At 38.2% G+C, this 16,098-nt stretch overlaps 1 protein-coding gene across 1 annotated transcript in view; it reads right to left on the bottom strand.

Annotated features, from left to right (window-relative positions):
• Positions 1 to 16,098, bottom strand: part of POLA1 (DNA polymerase alpha 1, catalytic subunit) — a 183,980-nt gene that overhangs the window by 60,398 nt on the left and 107,484 nt on the right. Inside the window, exon 35 of the mRNA XM_030961744.1 lies at positions 898 to 1,014. Coding sequence (XP_030817604.1) covers positions 898 to 1,014 — 117 coding nt within the window. The remainder of the gene's footprint in view (positions 1 to 897; positions 1,015 to 16,098) is intronic.

Consider the following 16,098-nt stretch of genomic DNA (forward strand, 5'->3'; position numbering starts at 1 on the left):
CTTTGGAATTTTTACATCTCCATTACTGAAGAAGAAGGACCAAAAGGAATCTTGTGTGATAAATCAAACAATGCTGTTCAGAGCATTCACTTAACAGCCCCACCTCAAACCCTTGATTTTTTAAAGTTTTATATAAGTAAGAATAAATTGAAGACTTATTACAACTTGAAATCATAGATTTCCCATCTTCCTTATGGAATGTTTCTCTCTCTCAGGTTGTTTTATGTAAATTGTCAAGATTTCTAAACGTTGAACTCATTTTCCCTCTATTTTCTTACCAATTGAAGTGCTTTACCAGATTTTTAAAAACAATCAGCTTCCTTTACTCTCAGAAACCAAGAAAACCATCAGGCAGTCTTGAATTCTGGAAGACCAGACCATCTAGCTCAACATGAGATTGAAAAGCTTCTACATTTTTCAGGCATGGAGCCAAATTCAAACGTGCAGAACCCAAAACTTTTGATCTCCTGGAAATACCATCTTAGAGCACCCCCACATGATGGCATGGAAGTTCACCTCCAGCTCCTCAGTACCAAATGCAGCCAAGTAAGAACCAGTCAGGAGAAAAGCAGGTGGCTGCTTTTGGTTTGGAAGGTTGGGTTTGTTTGTCTATGTTAATTTACCTGTATTCTGGCAGAGACATTCCAGCAAATTCTAGTTTGCTGACCAAATGCTTGTCAGCTGGAAAATTTCCAAACACAGCAGCTGCATGGCATGCTCTCTTCACAGCAATGAGGATGCAGCTTAAATGTGAGGCAAGAAAAGCATACACAGTCCCCTTTAAACCAATAAACTAATTCAAAATTCCTGCTTAATCCTGCTACCTTTGAAAGGCAGCGTTGAGAGCCAGGCGAGCTTCAGGAGAATCCCACTCCACTTCTGTCCCAGAACACTCACCTCTGGTCTCAGAACAGCCTTCCTGCAGGCCTGGCACACGGGGCCACTCCGGGAGAAACTCAGCGGAAGCCGACGCGTTCGATTCTGGCAAGTTGGCTCCTCGCATATTAACCAACCCTGCAGAAAGGCAGAACACAGAAAAAAATATTTTTTTACCCTAAATTCAAGTTTTAGCTTGTTTTGATTCCACCTAAAAAAAATTAATCAAGTCAAGGAAGAAAAATATCCCAACTTCAACATACTCTGTGAATCTGATACTGTAACATGTATGAAATGATGACGGTTCTTCAAGGACCTTGTTTAAACACAATTAATGGCAGAAAACACAACAAAGCTGGAGTCTTCTTGCTTCAAAATCCCACACTCTCCACACTGCAGTCATCCCTTCCTTGAAATACACCAAAACCTCAGCTCTTCTCTTCTCCAGTTACAACAGCACTAACATACTACAGGAGTATTTAATCCAGGTATGTAGACCATTCAGCAGGACACTCCACTCCATTCAGCAAGACTTGTAATAAACTGAATATTTAAGTAAAATGCCATTTCTTTGCTTGCACTTCAAAGGGGAGAAACAGTTTTCTGTTTTCTGATGGCAGCCAGAAGCTTTCCTTTCTCAAGTTTTTGAGGTTTTGGGTTTTTTTTTTTCAGAAGGCTTCCAAGACTTCAACATAAACTGACTCATTTAGGAAAATCTAACATTTTGCTGAGTTAAAATGAAATAAAATCTGAGCCAATTTGCTGTATGTCAGCTCAGGGAGACAATGCAAAAGTCTTCTCTTAAGAGTATGCAAGAAGGAATTATTCCAGAACTGGTAAGGATGTACTTGTCGTGCCAGGTTCAACCATAGGCTATAAACAATGCCACCTCCTCCCTAAGAACCACAAAGATGCTTAAGGAATGGCAAAAGACAAAGGACATTATAAAACTCTTCCAAAGATCTTCCCAGCTTTTGGAAATAGGTCAAGGACCACCTGAATCACTGTCTCTGTATTCAGTGGTGACTGAATTAACGCATTAATGAGCCCAATGAACTTCAAGTGCTTTTCAAACCCATGTAAACTTTTAGCATCTGCAACATCCAGCAGAACAACTATAAACTATATGAAAAAGCACTTTGTTTTTCTTGAAAACACACACCCATGCACACAGTCTCTCTTTTAACACTTTCCAGTTCTTGCATCAGGAGAGACTAGGAATAATCATTCTGCATTCACCTTCTTTGCGCCACTCATGATTTTACAGACCTCCATCACATCACCTTCAATCAAAGTCTTTTCCAAACCACAGTCCTAATTTACTTCGTTGTTCCTTGCCTGGAAACCACTCCAAATCTTGGTTGCCCTTTTCTGAATCTCTCTCAGGTCTTTTTGGAAATGAGGGAGTGGTAGAAAATGGGACAAGTGGGGAGGGAGATGAAACCAGTACTGCACACTGTATTCCAGATAGCGACAAACATTAATTTATACAGGAATAAAATTGTACTTACCATCTTGTTCTCTGCTCCTTTCTCTCCTCAAGTTCCGTCTGCCTAGAGCACACTACCAAGCATTTGGGCATTAAGCAGTCACATTCAGAAAGATATTCTTTTATTTTTCAAGAATTATAATTTTATTCTTCCCTACTAGGTCAATACATATACTGGACACAAAATTAAGATTGGGTTTTTAGCATTTCCTCACTTCACCTTACTCGGCAGAGCATTTAAGCTTCTGTCATTAACTGAGAAGTCAACTTAGTGTTCCTGCAACTGTTCTCAAGCACTTCCTGCTTTTACCCCCTGAGCAGCTCAGCCCTGTCAAACTATTTCAGACTCTTGGCTGGTGATGTCTCTGCTGGGAATAGTGACTGGTTAATTTTGCCCATTTCCAAATTTTTTGTTGCTCCTGCAAAGAAGTTAAATCCAACCACACCTGGATTCCTGGTACTTTGGCAGCAATGTTATGAATCAGAAAACAACTCAAAACATTGCTTGCTTTCATTCTCACTAGCTCTTTCACAGGCTGTCCCAATGTTATGTTCTGGCAATGACTTCTACCTAATTTCCACTTGGATTTCAACTTAAAAATATATTCTATAATAATTTCATAAGTATTCCAAGACTGTTTATCTTTTTAAGATGAAACCTCAAATCTTTTCCAAATAACTTCATTTATTCCAGAGACCTCTCCTCTTTCACCATTTTTGCAGTCATGTTATATACTCAATATTATCCCACTTGGTGCCAAATCCATGAGAACACTTTCTGCTGCCCTTGCAGAGCAAAATTTATGTCCATGTGGGCACACCAGAAAAACTGTGTGGAGATCACGGCAATATCAATGTATGCAGCACTTGTTGAAGTGTTTAAGCCACATGCAGGAATGGAAAGAGTGTATTTACATATGCACTTAGATTCATTTCACCCAACTCTGACATCTAAAGCCTGATACCCAGTTTAAGCTTTTTCATTCTTATCCATTAGCTTACCCTATGATTCATTTATAGTAAATGGAGGAAAAAAGTGCCTCTCCAAAAGCAATTCACCTAACATATTTTGGGATGAGGAAATCTTCCTTGCTTCAAACCCTCTTAATAGTGTAAGGGGTTTTGGAAACAGTATGATCAGTGTATCTGATCACTAAGTGTGAACTTTATTGTTATGTACATCAGCAATGTAAATGATGACATTTAAAACAGCACAGTGAGAAAATGGCAAGAATTCAAAGACCTGTGATTTGCTCTCTTGCACAATTGTTGCCCTAGAAGTCCTAGTACCACTTTCTTTGTCATTGTCATATACAATTTATTTATGATAAATACTTCAGAACTGACATTAGCAACCTAAGACACTGTTCACCAAGACTGAACTACTTCACCAACACATGGTTCACTGTGAGAAATCCTAACTGAGGGCCTGACCTAACAGACGCCTGACCTGTGTCTTCTGAAGTCAGCAACACAAATGAGCCCCAAGTGAAAAAGACAGGTCTTGGCTTTGGTTTTGCAAATTTACTTAAGATTCCCTCTAAAAGAGGTAGGTGTTTATTATGTGGTCTCACACTGATTAAATAACTCAGTTTAAACAGACATGGAATAACCTTCTACCAAAATAAAGCTACTCAAGGATAGCATTGAGATCTTCAGGCACTCATCTAAAGAGTACCAAGAGTATCATTAGAGCCACTGTGAGGGAAAAATCAAAAACATTTTTGTAAGGATAATGAATTCTCACAGATCTTGCATTAAGTTAATTTTTTAGAGACAAAAGACATGCTCTGTTTGGAAATTTGTTTATTCTCCTATGAAACAGCTGGCAGCAATCTGACATAAACAGCACCTTAAAATACACAGCCAGGCAGGGGAGGTGTGGAGAGTGTCCTTACCCATTCCAAAACCCTCATGTTGAAGAGTTTAATTTTTTCAGCTGTAACTATGAAAAGATTCTGTGTGCACAAAGAGAACATTCACGACTCAAAACATATTAAATGACTAGATCTGAACTTTGAAGCAATTTGTTATATTAGAAAAACAAATACTGGAAAGTGCCAGATACTAAGATATTTTGTTTGGGAATGCAAGTGCAACTGAAAAAACAAAGCCTGGAACGGGAGCAGCATCCCAGCTTCAGCTGAACAGAATACTCAAAAATAGACAAACATGAAAATAATGTATGATAAAAGTAACTGTGTTTTCTGCCATCTATTGGCCTTTTTTGCTAACAATTATGAAACAAAGGACTACACCACTCACAAGGTACAGCTTCTACTGTTTTACAAGAGAATGCATAGAAGGTCCTCTCAAACCACCACTGAATAATTAGAAGCAAGTTTCTTTATGCAATTGTTTCAGTCTTATGCAGTCAGTGTTGAAGAAAGCATTGGGAGGTTCTGCTGGTCACAAAAAACAGGTGAAGACAGACAGAAAATCCCCTGACTTAACTAAAAAACCATAGGTTAGGATAAAAATAAACACTTAAATTCAACAGCTTACTATTATGTTTCATTTCAGCTACTAAGAAATGATGATCAAAACATACAAGTTTTACTGAGCAGCACATTTCTCAATAAACTATATTCAAAAAATGAAGATTTAAGTTATTGCCTACAATAAAATGCCCAAATGTGTTGAGTAGATACTAACAAACTGGATGTCACTTCAATTCATACAGAAAACAGCTAATGTCATTTGTATAGACTTCCCACCAGTTATAATTAACAGTAAAGAGGTCTTTTCTTCTTTGTCACCTCTCTATTCAGGCCTTATTTGCGTTTGTTTGTACTTGCTATCTGTTAATCTCTCGTAACAAATGACAACAATAACTGTTGCTATTATGCATGGAAATTAAACATGTAGATAACTGTGTGAGGGGAGCTATTTTTGAAAAAAGCAGCATTAGAAACATGTAGCTCTTTATGTCTCCTGTTTTGCTTTGATAATTAAGCCATAGCCTTGACTTCTTCTAAACAAAAAACTTTTCCATGGTCATGCATGTTGCAATCAAATTCAATACATGCATTATGTTCTGATTCAATCTGTTCAAGTGCATTATTGTTAACCCTTATTTGATCCATGCCTGTCATCTTCACTGACCAAACAAAACCAATCCTTCATTTCCCAGCAGCTATCACTGAGTCTGTAAATTAATTTGTAGTACATCAAACAAAATCATAATAGGGAACCTTCAGCTTTGTTCTATTTGGTATCTACAACACCGTGGGAAATGAAATAAAAGTTGACAGAGGGAAGAAAAAGCAACTAGCGTTTCCAAACATCCTGCCCACAAATGGTCAGTTCATTTTAAAATATAAAAAAGTATGTGAAAAACCCTGAAATACATGTACAATATAAAAGAAAATCCCTGAAGAGTATTAAGTCCATGAACTGTAGCTAATAGGGAGAAATTTGCAAGTCAAAAGTAATTTTTGTTTCTTTGTAAGACTGTTCTTGAGAATTAGCCTCTCCCATTCTAATTATCAACAAGCATTAGAAATATTACCCCAAAACACAGCGGCAAGTGGTTTTGCAACAGCCTTTCAAACAGAAGTTGCAGGGGTCAACAACATGCATTTACTGAGCTTTATCTTAATAATTTTTACAAATTACATTTGATAATGTAGCTTGGTTGCTTGCTACAGCAGAGGACTGAACGTGCTTCCCTAAGACACTTGAGTTCTGCAACTGTTCCTGCCTTCAGACAGTCTGGATGTTGAGGGACTACAACACTTTAAAAGTTCACGTAGAATGAAAAAATGTCCTCGTAAAAAGCAGAAAGCTGCAACCACTGAAAATTATTCAGAAGTCACTGTCAGTTACTTTGGAGTTGAATTTATTTGTCATCCATGCCTGCTTCTCTGCAACCTTCCTTCCCACTGAAGACAATATTAATGTGGATTTTGGAAAATGGGATCTTGGTGGATGATGCCCAATCTCAGGTGGCTGGCGTATCTGAGCACATTACACCCCAAACCCGTGTCTCCAGCACTGCAGAGCTGAAGTTATCACCTTACACCATCAAACCCATCAGAAGGGAAGCACAGGAACCCAACCTGAACATGCTGTCCTGGTCCGCCAGCTTAAGCCTGCTGCTCATGTCACTGATCAGCAAACCAGTTTTTGGAAGGCTGAATTTGAGAGACAATGCAATGAAGATTTTCTGATCCAGGTACCATTGTGAGTTGATAATCAGGACACTTTCAGTTCACACTGGCCTTTCTTTTCATACTACTCTTACAAAAGGATATTATTTCCACTCATTCCAAGACCAGAAGCTTTAAAACCTGCTTTCCTGACAACATCCATTATTATGGATTGTACTGCCTAACAGGGCAAATCTGGCTGAAGTGCCCTGAAATCCTCTGGAAGGATGAGGTTCTACCTCATTACTGGATACATTAGCAAATCTATTGATCCCCCCAAGTAGTATTTAAAGACAGATGATTTTATGAAGTTAAACCAGGTAACATTATGGCAACAGAGGACTTAACTCAGTGACCTGAAAATGATCAGTTCCAATTGCAATATTTTGTTCCACATGTGTGGTGTGTTCTCCCTGTCTGTGACTTCTGAAAAAACACTTCTGAGTGTTTGGGGGAACAGACACACTTTCCTAGTAGCAGACAAGATGTCAGGAACTAGAACCACAACCTCTGTTTGCATATTCTTTGGCAATGGCTTCACTATCAGAAGTAACTACATCTTTTGAGAATTACATCATGACTTTACCCTTCCAATGTGAAAGGTGACATGAATATTGACTTAAAGATGAGCTCTTGCTGTAAAGTCAGGAAAGTTTTTCTGCTGCATACTTTGAAGTAATTTCAACTTCTAATCTGCTTTCTTGCCTGTTCAGAACAAAGAAACACTCTAGTAACAATGCATCTGCCCCACCTTGGTGAGACACCAGCAGCAATGAAAGTCTGAATGACAGAGTGAGAACTAGTGTCATGCACTGGAATTTCAGCAGACAGAGCAGACCTGAGTGACACCTATCTGCCACTGCTACAATGCCAAGAAGAAACCTCTTCAGGTCAGGAATCCTAAGTAGTGAAAGAAGACTCCACCAGAAAACTCGACCCACTTAGTAATGTGAATCACAGAATCATTAGTGTTGGAAAAGACCTCTATGCTCAGACCCCAACCACTATCCCAGCAGCCCAGCTGCCACATCCACACACCTTTTGAGCACTTCCAGGGCTGGTGATTGCACCACTTCAGTGAATTTCAGCATAGCTTAGGTTCCTCAAGCAACACCATACATTTTTGGGGGGAAATACACCTGATTAAAACCTCACAGGATGCACTGTTATAAACAAACCAATTCTACAGCTGCTAGACACAAGAAGAAAGTCACAGAGTCATGTAACTTTTAAAAGGGTTTTTCCAGATGGAGGACTTGCTGAGGTCAGAACTGGCATAGTCAGGGACTCACACCTCCCTCCTGCAGAACAGTGACTCTGCAGAGCCCTGGTGCCTGCCTGCTCTGTGCACTTCATCCTGAATGTCCCTCCAGAGCAAGCGCAAAGACACTTCAGAGGGCTGCCTGAATGATCCTATGGATGAAGGAACTGACCTGTGAGACCCCCAAAACAGAGCCAGTGTGGCACACTCGGATCAGGAGGGCTCCTCACAGGTGACACCTTCAGACATCTGACTGTCAAGTCTGTATCCCACCACAGCCTGAGGGGACACAGCCACTACTCTGGAACTTGCAGCTACTAATGGAAACAACCTGGAGATGAGATCATCTGAATTTATACAGGACTGGATGGACATATGAAAGGGACACCTCATGATGTTTAAAAGCCCACCCTCCTCTTTGGGCACAGGAAAGAAAATACAAAGCAAATTCTTCATAAAGGCAAAATTCTATGATAATTGAATTATCTTAGAATAAAAAAAATATTTATTATTAATAATAAATTTAAAAGATTTAAAAAATTTTGAGGGAAACAGAAAGAATATGCTGCCACAGAAGAGCATAATGTATCTCGAAAATGAGCCATCAGGCTTCCCTTCTTCCTTCCCCCTGTAGAAAAATGACCACCATCAGAAATTAAGCCTTATAAAGGAGCCAGGAAAAATGCTGTCAAGGAATATCTCCTTGATAAGCAATAAACAGGCACACCATTTACAAGAATCATGCAAACCAACCCTAAAAAATGGAATAATGAAGTTAAAAGCAATCACTGATGCAGAATTCTAGATCAGAAACTTTTTCAGGATCCTTCAAAGCTTGATATGTTCCCAAGCAAATCAGTACCAAGCACTAATGAAAATATGTATCTGTAACATCATGAGAAAGATCTCAATTTATCTGTGAAGCAAATCCAGGGGACTTGCAAATCCTCTTCCATTAGAGAGCTTGGACATATTGAGATCTCAAAGTAGTATATAGAGAGACATTGTTATTGATGTATCAGGCATTCCAGCCTTTTTTTTCACTCCAACAAAAAATTGATGGAGAAGCTCTCTCCACTTCTTTAACATGTTACTACAAGGAGATCAAATTGTACTAAACCAGAAGCCCTAATGTTATGTTCAAGAGATCCCATGCTAGAGAAGAGATACGTCTGAACTCCATCTGAGAATTCTAAAATGTAAAAGAATCCCACAGCAAAGAGCATGTGCAAAGTCTTCTCTGTCAGGCATAACTGAAACTTCAAAGTCAAAAACATCTTAGAACTAAGTTGAAATATTTGTACTCCAATATGAGTATATAAGACAAAGATGATTTTCAAGAATATTTTAAGGTTTGATACCACTGTAACATTTCATCATCTCTGAACAACAAATTCCTTTTATATTTTACAGACTCTTCAAATAAATTGTTTTATAAAAGGAACTGGGTCAAGAGTCCACTACTGATGCTAGCTGACTGGAGCTTTTATCTTTTTCTTTTAAGTGGAATAGGTACCATGTTAAACATGCTGCCAAGCTTCTTGCAGCTGAAAGATATTGCAGCATATGCTTAGAAGAGTGGAACACCTTAGCTTCCATGAATTCTTTATACATTTACCCTACAGCTTCAATCCCTTACCCAGGGAATGCTGATTCTATGTCCTCTGATATTTTGTTAGGTGTTCTGTACATTTTGGCAATGCAAATAGTTTTAGTAATTATTATAGTAACAACAACTGAAATTAGTTCCTGAGATTTATACATAAAGCTAACTATAATGCATTAAGAAACCTGATCACAGATCCAGCATGGTATATGACTATTCAGATCACAAGAGAAGGATCTACTTTATCAACTCACTCTTGGCCATTGACTTCATATTAACTTTTCTTTTTCTGCACAAAAAATACTGTAGCCAGCTTCTCATCCAGAAAAAAACAGGTTACATTTCCCAGTAAGAGTATTTTTAGACTGATGTTACCTGATCATCCAATTTAAGGAAAATGTAAACAGTGACCACAGCATTTCACACTCCATTTCACGCTGCCTCACTTCAGTGGAAGTTGGACAATACGAATTCAATTGCTTTTCTAAGCATTTCCTTATTTTCAGAGCTTCTTGAATTTTGCCCTGTATAACTGATCAGAATTCAGCTGTGGGATGGAGTGGATAACAAAAATTCATATAAAGAAAGGAAATTCTTTTCCTGGAGGTTCACTCTCCTCCTCAGAATTCCACATTATCCAGGGTGATGAACAGACAGACATGATCTCTTAGGAAAAATACAAAACTGTCTGTTAAATGAAAGATGAAATGAGGAAATATGCTTTTGAAAGTGTATTACTTGAAAGCAGTACAGGTCGTGGAGAAGACTGGTTATATATCCAGTATTATTATCACCTGACCCACATTAAAGGATGCTATCAGCCAGTAACTTCCTAGCAGAAGGCAAGTGACCACTTTAACACTCAGTGCTGGCAATGGAGAAGGACACCCACTCCAAAATACTCCTGTTCTCAGAGACACTCATATCCATTGTCCCACTCCCCCACTGGAAAACTGCCACCCCAAAGGCACCTGGCATCAATGGGAACTACACCTTCACAGGACCAGACAGAAGGTCCAAAGCAACTAGACAAACTGCAGTTGAAGGCAATGCAGCTACGCTGACTTGCTACCTTAAAAAAGCATGAATGAGGACATAAACACTACCTGAGATTCTCAGAACACAAAATGTCCTTCTCTCTTAAAAAAGCTGGTGATACTAGAATGGTAAAAGCTCTGATGGAGATTCCAGGTGGCCATTTGAGAAGTGAAGCTGCCAAGTGCACTGATCTAAAATATCCAAAATACTCCCCTTTGGATTTTATGGAAAATGGCCATAAATTCGAGAGGATTTAACCCACAACAAAATTCTGTCCCATAGCATACTTTTTAGGAGTTCCTTCAGAACTTGCATATCTCTCAGTCCAACCAGCAATGAATCACTGTTGTGAGGCAAAGTCCTACAGAACAAATGCCTGTTTAGAGGCTACCGAAAATGAAAGTCTGTAGAGTTTCAAGAATGGTATTTTGTAATTTGGAATATTTCAAAATAATAGAACTTTAATTGCATTCTAATCCATAACTGGGAAAAAAAAAGGAGGAAGCCATCTAAGATCAAAAGAAAACTTCATTATTTTCAAGAAAATATTATTCTCAGCACTGTCATACCAGTTTTGCCACTAAAAGTATTGGAGGTGTGTGTATGTGATCAAAGCAAGAGATAATTGAAGAAGCAAGAAATGCACCCTAGCCTTCCCCCCTCCCCCAAGAACTGAAACACTCAAGCTAACATCAAAAATGTTTTAAACAAAATTATCAAACAAGAGGTAAGTGAAAAATATCTTGTAGGTCAATGTAAGAGTTTTACATGTTATTAAAAATTGATTTTTTAAGATACCTTTAGATGTACAGTCACATGTCATTTCATAAAAGTTATTTGAAACTTATTGATCTCATTTGTGCAAAGCCCAGGCTCCATCATCAGCCTGCTGAAAGGATAATAGAGCACTCCAAATCCTTGTGATAGATTTGATACAAACAGTGGCCCTCATTTTAGCACATGTAATAGCACCACAAGTGGACAAATTCCAACTTTAACAGTTGTACATTACAAACTGAATTAGCAAATATGTTCTGCTTTACTTCACATCAAATCCAATACCTTGGTCTTCTTACCTTCACTAAAATAAGGTTCTAGGCACCAAAACACGCCACAAAAGATTAAAAAGTCTTCTCAGGCTAACACACCACTCACAAAGAGACCCAGCTATTACCAACAATTTTATTTCACTTAAGACAAACTGAAAACAGCTAAAATGGACTTTGAGCAAGCAGCTTAGAGAAGACATACTTAAAATGACTACACATGGAAAACTAAATTGAGAAAAGGATCAGTGAAAGAAGCCTTATGGATTTCTGTACCGAGAGTGAAAACCTCTAGAAGGATATTTAAGTCCATTCTGCCAAAATACTCTCCCTATTCACACAACTCAAAGGAAGTCATATTCTTAGGCTACAATAGGTCACAACTAAGTACAGTACCTTGCTTCAGAAAGAATTTTGCTTTGTCTGTCAACTATCAACAAAGCACAAAGAGCTCATACAGCCCATCCATGCATTGCTTGTCAAGGAGTCTAGCAACATACCAACAGTAAGAACTCAAAAGATTTCTTAAAAACTATGCCTCTTGTTTGGTTAGACAGCTAAAAACACTCTACTGCCCCCAATCATTACACAATTCTGTTATCTACCTTCTCCCCTCAAATTTTTGTACAGTCCTTGAATTTTTCAGATGTGTCATGTTGAACTTCCTGCAAGACATCAGATGTAAGACAGAACACAAACGTTTTGCTCATATACATGGCACCTACAATAAGGTTCATCAACTCTAGTATAAATATCAGGCTGATATCAACAAAAAATGATTGTTTATATGAAGTATTTATCTTTGCAAATTGGTTATGAACATCTCTGAATGCTGAAGGAGTTAACAGAGTTCCAAAAACTTTAGAAGTGGTAACACATGTATGTGGGTATGTAAGTTCAGAGGGGCTCAAAAGAGTTAAAGGTAATGGCAGAGAAAGGGGTCTCAGGAGTTTGGTCACCTTAAACTAGAGAACTTTAAAGCATCACTAAGCAGTGTTTGTTCATTTAAGTTTAATTATTTTCTCCTTGAGAAAGGCACTAATGAAACTGAATATCTTTCATGGTTTCGAAGAGCAGTCTGAATGGTCTGTAAACAGGACTGGGGGCAGACGAGAGAACTGGCTGAGCCAGGGGGTTGCTAGGTGATGCACAATGTAAACCCACAAACTTGTTCAGGTTTACTTTGCTTTCATGCTGCTCTCACACAGGCTCTCCAAAGTTTTAAGAATTAATTTCCAGGTAGCTATTTAAAAAACAAGAAGTAGAAATAATTAAAAAAGAAAACTCCTTAATCCTCCTCACCTCTTCCCTCTCTTCCCCTGCCATCCCCCCAAGAATGAGAAAGGAAAGACAAAAGAAAATTCACAGAACTGAAGTGCAGGAAACCATTCCCTCTATATACTTGTATTTAACTGTTGAAGACTGGTCATTATGAAAAACTTTTACTATTTTCTGCTTGATTTTTGCTTCTGTAAATGTAAATAAAAATGAATTCTGGAACAATACATTGAGCCTTTAAAATACTTAAACTTAATACACAGTCTTATTTACTAATATTTCCACCACAGATGACAAAAGCAAACTTTTCAGTCCAGCCATGTGCTTTTACCTCCACCCTTTTCAGAGCTGTGGTTATTTTTTTTCTCCCCTAAAGTATCTGATCAGAGATTGTCCGGTAAGAGCACTTTATTAGATCATCAGTCAGAGGGTTTTACAAGCACCAAGAGCTATGGGCTCAAATGCAGCACATCAGTTTTAATAGCCCAAGGTCTAATAGTAAACTGCAGATACTGCTGAGAACTTTCCATGCACTGAACTCTTGAAAAAGCACCATCTCTCAAGCTTAAATGCAGCTGCCTCTTTCAATGCCGCAAATGGGTAAATTTGACAAAAAAGCCACCATTAAGACTACATGAAAGGCTCAAGACAACATCCTTTCAATGCTTTGTACTTCAGTAATCAGATGTACTTACTCACCCCCTCCCCCAAACCCGATCAAGAACTATTTCTGAATGGTAGGAAATAATTCCACTTTGTACATCTTTTAGTTAATCAAGACTTTCTATTCAGCAATTTGACCTTTTGTTCAAAACAGGATTATCAGTTTTTTCGCCAGTTACCAAGGGCGACTCGCATGGTGAACATAATTGCAATAATTTGCAAAACACCATGGCAACCCACATTACAACTAGGTAAATACTGGTCTTTTGTGCTACATTGTTATTTTCAGAGATGCTGAAGTCAAAGAACGAATGACAAATGAACACAAAATTTATATTTGCTTTGTCTCAAAAGAGAAGAAAATTGATAACAAGAATTGGGGGGAAACCGACTACAGCTGTAATTTCTAACTTGATTAATTAGGATGGTAACAGTCCTTAACAGTATATTCAACAAACAGCCCTGACTTAGTCTCTCCACCCACCTCTCTCTCTTTCTACACTACTACCACTAACCCCCACCCCAGACAAATTTTTTCAGCTAGGAGAACAAACAACTCCATTTGCTCTTTTCTTCAACTTAATGGAATCCTTAATTACAGAATATTGTTCTCCTGCTCTTCATTACACTGAAAACTGAAAGTGAGAGAGAGAGGAGGAGGAGGAGGAGGAGGAGGAGGAGGAAGACTGTGCCAAGCAGACAGGGTAGCTACAGTCATCCTCCCTGCCTTTGCTTTTTTTGTCCATAGCAGACCTAAAGATGAGATGGCATTTTTTGTGGGTTTTTTTTTCCCTCTTGTTAATATTAGCAGCTGTTGTACAGCAAATAATTAAGTAAACTAGTGCTCAAGTTCTCTCCTGGCAGCATAAATAAGACATGAAAGCTTAAGTCAAGTCATGATTAAAATCCAAATCAGAGAGGAAACAGCTGCTTAAAATGAAAAAAAAATATCTTAAAATTATCAGACTGGGTTGCTTCTAACAGAATACCTACAGTATTAAAACATTTTCCAATGGATAGAATTATAATATACAATAAATTAATACTTTAAAACTTTATTTCTTTACAAATGTAAAGAACTTATTGTTACAGTATAGTTTACAGTATGGGCTTCTATTAAGATCCAAGAAATCACATTAAAACCAAATTCTGAGACATATGTTGGAAAGATAGAGAAGTAATTTTGCTTAAGAAAAAAAAAATTGCTGAAAACTGTGTAATACATGTTACCAATGGATGTCACAATGAATTTGCTATATTTTACTGGAACACAAGTTCTGTGCTGAAACATTTATTATGCCACAGTGAGCTGATTGAATAGTTGAGAGCTTAATTTTTATTATATCATTAATAAAAACAAGTTATGCCTTTACAAAGACCAAATCCTGTCACCAGATGTATGCATATGTTCCTTGTGAAATGCAATGGCACCCTTTAGCAATAGATTTCCACATACAGAGTGGATGAGAAATACATTAAGCTCAAGAAGCCTGCAATCAGAAGCCAGGGTAATCCTCATCTCAGTTCACTGTATGTACAAATCATGTGTCAATTTACAGGGCCATATCTATATTTTAATTCTTTTTAAAGTACTGGATTGCCTTTACAATAAAACAGGTTTTTGAAGTGAAAAAGAGCTACTGCTGCATCCCTATGTGCTGGGAACACTGGAGAGAGTAGGCAGTAAAATGAAAGACATGAAAACAAAGTGCTGAAGTCAACTGAAGGTGGCTCCAGGGTGCTGAAATGCACCATTGCCACTACAGAGATCCTCTGAGCTGCTGGACAAGCCACTTCCAGTTCACTGAGCAGACCCACAAGCAATGAGCACCTCAGGAATCAGTTTAGACCCAACTGCAACCTGGAAGTTCTCCTTCAGGCAGTTACTCAGTACTATACACTGAAAAAACAAGTCCTTTGATCCACAAATTGGGCACCCAAACTTACGAACACATTCAATGTTCATTCCCCCATGCCTCATCTCTGACAAACAGAAATAATAATTGGCCTGTCGCTTAACACACAGCTCTTGTAAAGATGATTTTTAAGAGCCACTTGATCCTGCAGTAAGTGTGCCACAGAAAACTCCATGAGAAAATAAATAATCCTAGCCAAAGTTTCAGTGACTGCATTCAATAAGGTCAAAGCATCCACTATGCAATGGAGAGAAACAAATACAGACCAGCTGCTCATCTAACCAGTGCTGTACACACTGAAAAAACCACACAAAGGGATAACACCATACAAAAATGACCTGCACTAAACTTAAGTAAGCAATATTCACTCTCCATCTTCAACTTTTAAATGTCTAACTCTGTAGTATCAGGATCTCTCTTCAATTTTTAAAGTTTTTTTTTAAATCTATTCTTCTTCAAAAGAGGGTTTAAAGGAATACACAGATTTTGCTTCTGGAAATGAACAGGGTAGCCCATAATAACTTTCTGTCTCCTCTGAAAGCACTGCATTATGCCCAGTATTCCCCAACAGCAGAGGCAGGAAATATTTATGAATTTTCTCACGCTTTTCTTTTTCTATTCAACCAGTCACATTCCAACATAACTGCTTGGTTGTTTGCCCAAACTTTCACAGGCCATCTCCACCCACACCTGCCTCCTCATGCTATTTCAAGCCCATCTGCCCAGCCAGGTGCTTATCCAGCAGATACCATATTCGAATATTCTAACTGAACC

Source organism: Camarhynchus parvulus, chromosome 1, assembly GCF_901933205.1.
Source record: "Camarhynchus parvulus chromosome 1, STF_HiC, whole genome shotgun sequence".
In the NCBI taxonomy this organism is placed as follows: domain Eukaryota; kingdom Metazoa; phylum Chordata; class Aves; order Passeriformes; family Thraupidae; genus Camarhynchus; species Camarhynchus parvulus.